This window comes from Chaetura pelagica, unplaced genomic scaffold, assembly GCF_000747805.2.
Source record: "Chaetura pelagica isolate M959 unplaced genomic scaffold, ChaPel_1.0 scaffold872, whole genome shotgun sequence".
Taxonomy (NCBI): domain Eukaryota; kingdom Metazoa; phylum Chordata; class Aves; order Apodiformes; family Apodidae; genus Chaetura; species Chaetura pelagica.
The window spans coordinates 156,376-158,090 of record NW_009952388.1 but is presented as its reverse complement, the minus strand read 5'-3'; the positions used below and the strand labels follow the sequence as shown (position 1 = coordinate 158,090).

The window sequence follows — 1,715 nt, the reverse complement described above, 5'->3', positions numbered from 1 at the left end:
GTGGGTGTGCGAGAACACGCGTGTGCACGCTCACATGTGCCTGTCACGCGCTGCCCGCGCGCACTCGGTGCCGCGCACCGGGACCGCCTGTGCTCCGGTGCCCTCCCGGTGCAGTGCCCCACGGTCGCGGGTGCTCGGCATGTGCCTTCCCCCCCGGGCTGCTGGGCAGGACCTGCGCGGCTCTGGAGGCTCTGGCCTGTGACCCCAGTGGTTGCGTCCCCCCAACTCGTGACAAAACCCCCTTCCCCCCACCCCCGCAGCCGTGCAGGGCATTGCACGGGGCTGGGGAGCATCGTGTGGGACCGTCCCTACCCCAGGGCCACCTCCAGGGGCTGCGCCGGCCCAGCCCGGGAGCTGTGGGGACAGCCGGCTGCAAACCGTGCCCTGGCAGAGGGAGGAAACCGCAGACTCTCGAGGAAGGATCTGGCCCCCGCGGTGGTTGGCCCTGATCTGAGCTGTCCACATTCAGTGACAGAGTCTTGGTCTCCAGACCCATCAGAATACATGTCCCACATTGTCCTGAGGCTGGGGAGGAGATGGAGCTTTGGCCTTGTCCCTGCACCCCTTCCCACTCTGTGGCTTCCACACCTGGGATAGGAGCTGCTGAGCAAGGTCAGGCTCAGAGCCACAGGCTGCCTGCACCAGAGCATGGCTACCCCGTGCCAGCTTGGGCTACCGAGGGCTGTGGGACCCCGGGGGAGGCGTTCCCAGACCTTACACCAGGTAAAACAGGAGTCAAAAGTGCATGTCAAACTTCAAAGTGCCTTTCAGAGGAAATGTAAGGAATTCAGGGTGTGGGAGATCAGGTCCAACAAAATGCATCGAGAAACCTCAGCAGGGCTTTAATGAAGCAATAGGGCACAACAGAAACCATCCCACCACTGGGTGCAGGGGAACTCGTTGTTCATATAATGACCTGAAACTTCAGAAGGAAAGGCATAAGAGTAGAAACTAGATGGAACACTAGGAGGAACAGAAAAAAATAACAAATAATAAAGGAAGACAAAATGTGGGATGAATTGTAACTAGCAAGAAATATGAAGGATTGCAAGAACATGTTCAAAAAGAAAGGTGTTGGTATGAGGAAGCTGAGCAGCCCATGTGTCCCACTGTCCTACTGAGACTGAGAGGGGCAGCAGAATTGACAGGACTCTAGTGCTCAATGGCTTCTTCCCCTCATAGCCCTCGTTAAGGAAAGTAGCTGTGATTGCATGGTTACCAGCCTCAGCCTGTGTGACAGAGGTGTAGTGATGGGAAACCTTGACCAGGTTGGCTGGAGCAAGGACCCTGGTTCAGGGGCTGAGACTTTAGGTGCTCCAGCTCCCCTTGCTTTCTGCAGCCTCCTCTGTGCGATCACAGCACAGTGCACTCTGATGGCCTCCTTCCTGCCATGTCACTGCTGCTCATGGATTCCTTGATGGCCCAGACACTGTGACTGGATTTCCTGGCACTGCATTAACCTGCAAAAGGAAGAGAGAGATGCCACAGATCCTGATTTTCTGGGCCTTCGTTGCCCACTTCTCCTGTGCAAGCCCGTGCCTGTGGATCGGATGAAATGGCAGCAGGTGGTGATAGCTGCTGGGAGGACATCGGCAGTGCCTCACTACAGGAGGAGGGAAACCTCTGCTCTCTCCTGGCCCCATCCCTCACACTGGCATGGTAAGGAAGACTTGTACATGCTCTCTGGGTTAAGATGCCACTCGGCTGGGCAAGGC

General features: G+C 57.3%; 2 protein-coding genes across 2 annotated transcripts in view; one reads left to right on the top strand and one right to left on the bottom strand.

Moving 5' to 3' along the window:
- Window positions 1-141, bottom strand: part of DOK1 (docking protein 1, 62kDa (downstream of tyrosine kinase 1)) — a 16,263-nt gene extending 16,122 nt beyond the window's left edge. Inside the window, exon 1 of the mRNA XM_010008184.1 lies at window positions 48-141. Coding sequence (XP_010006486.1) covers window positions 48-141 — 94 coding nt within the window. The remainder of the gene's footprint in view (window positions 1-47) is intronic.
- An 896-nt stretch (window positions 142-1,037) lies between these two features.
- LOC104398133 (bifunctional protein NCOAT-like) overlaps window positions 1,038-1,715 on the top strand; it is a 17,751-nt gene continuing 17,073 nt past the window's right edge. Inside the window, exon 1 of the mRNA XM_010008183.1 lies at window positions 1,038-1,077. Coding sequence (XP_010006485.1) covers window positions 1,038-1,077 — 40 coding nt within the window. The remainder of the gene's footprint in view (window positions 1,078-1,715) is intronic.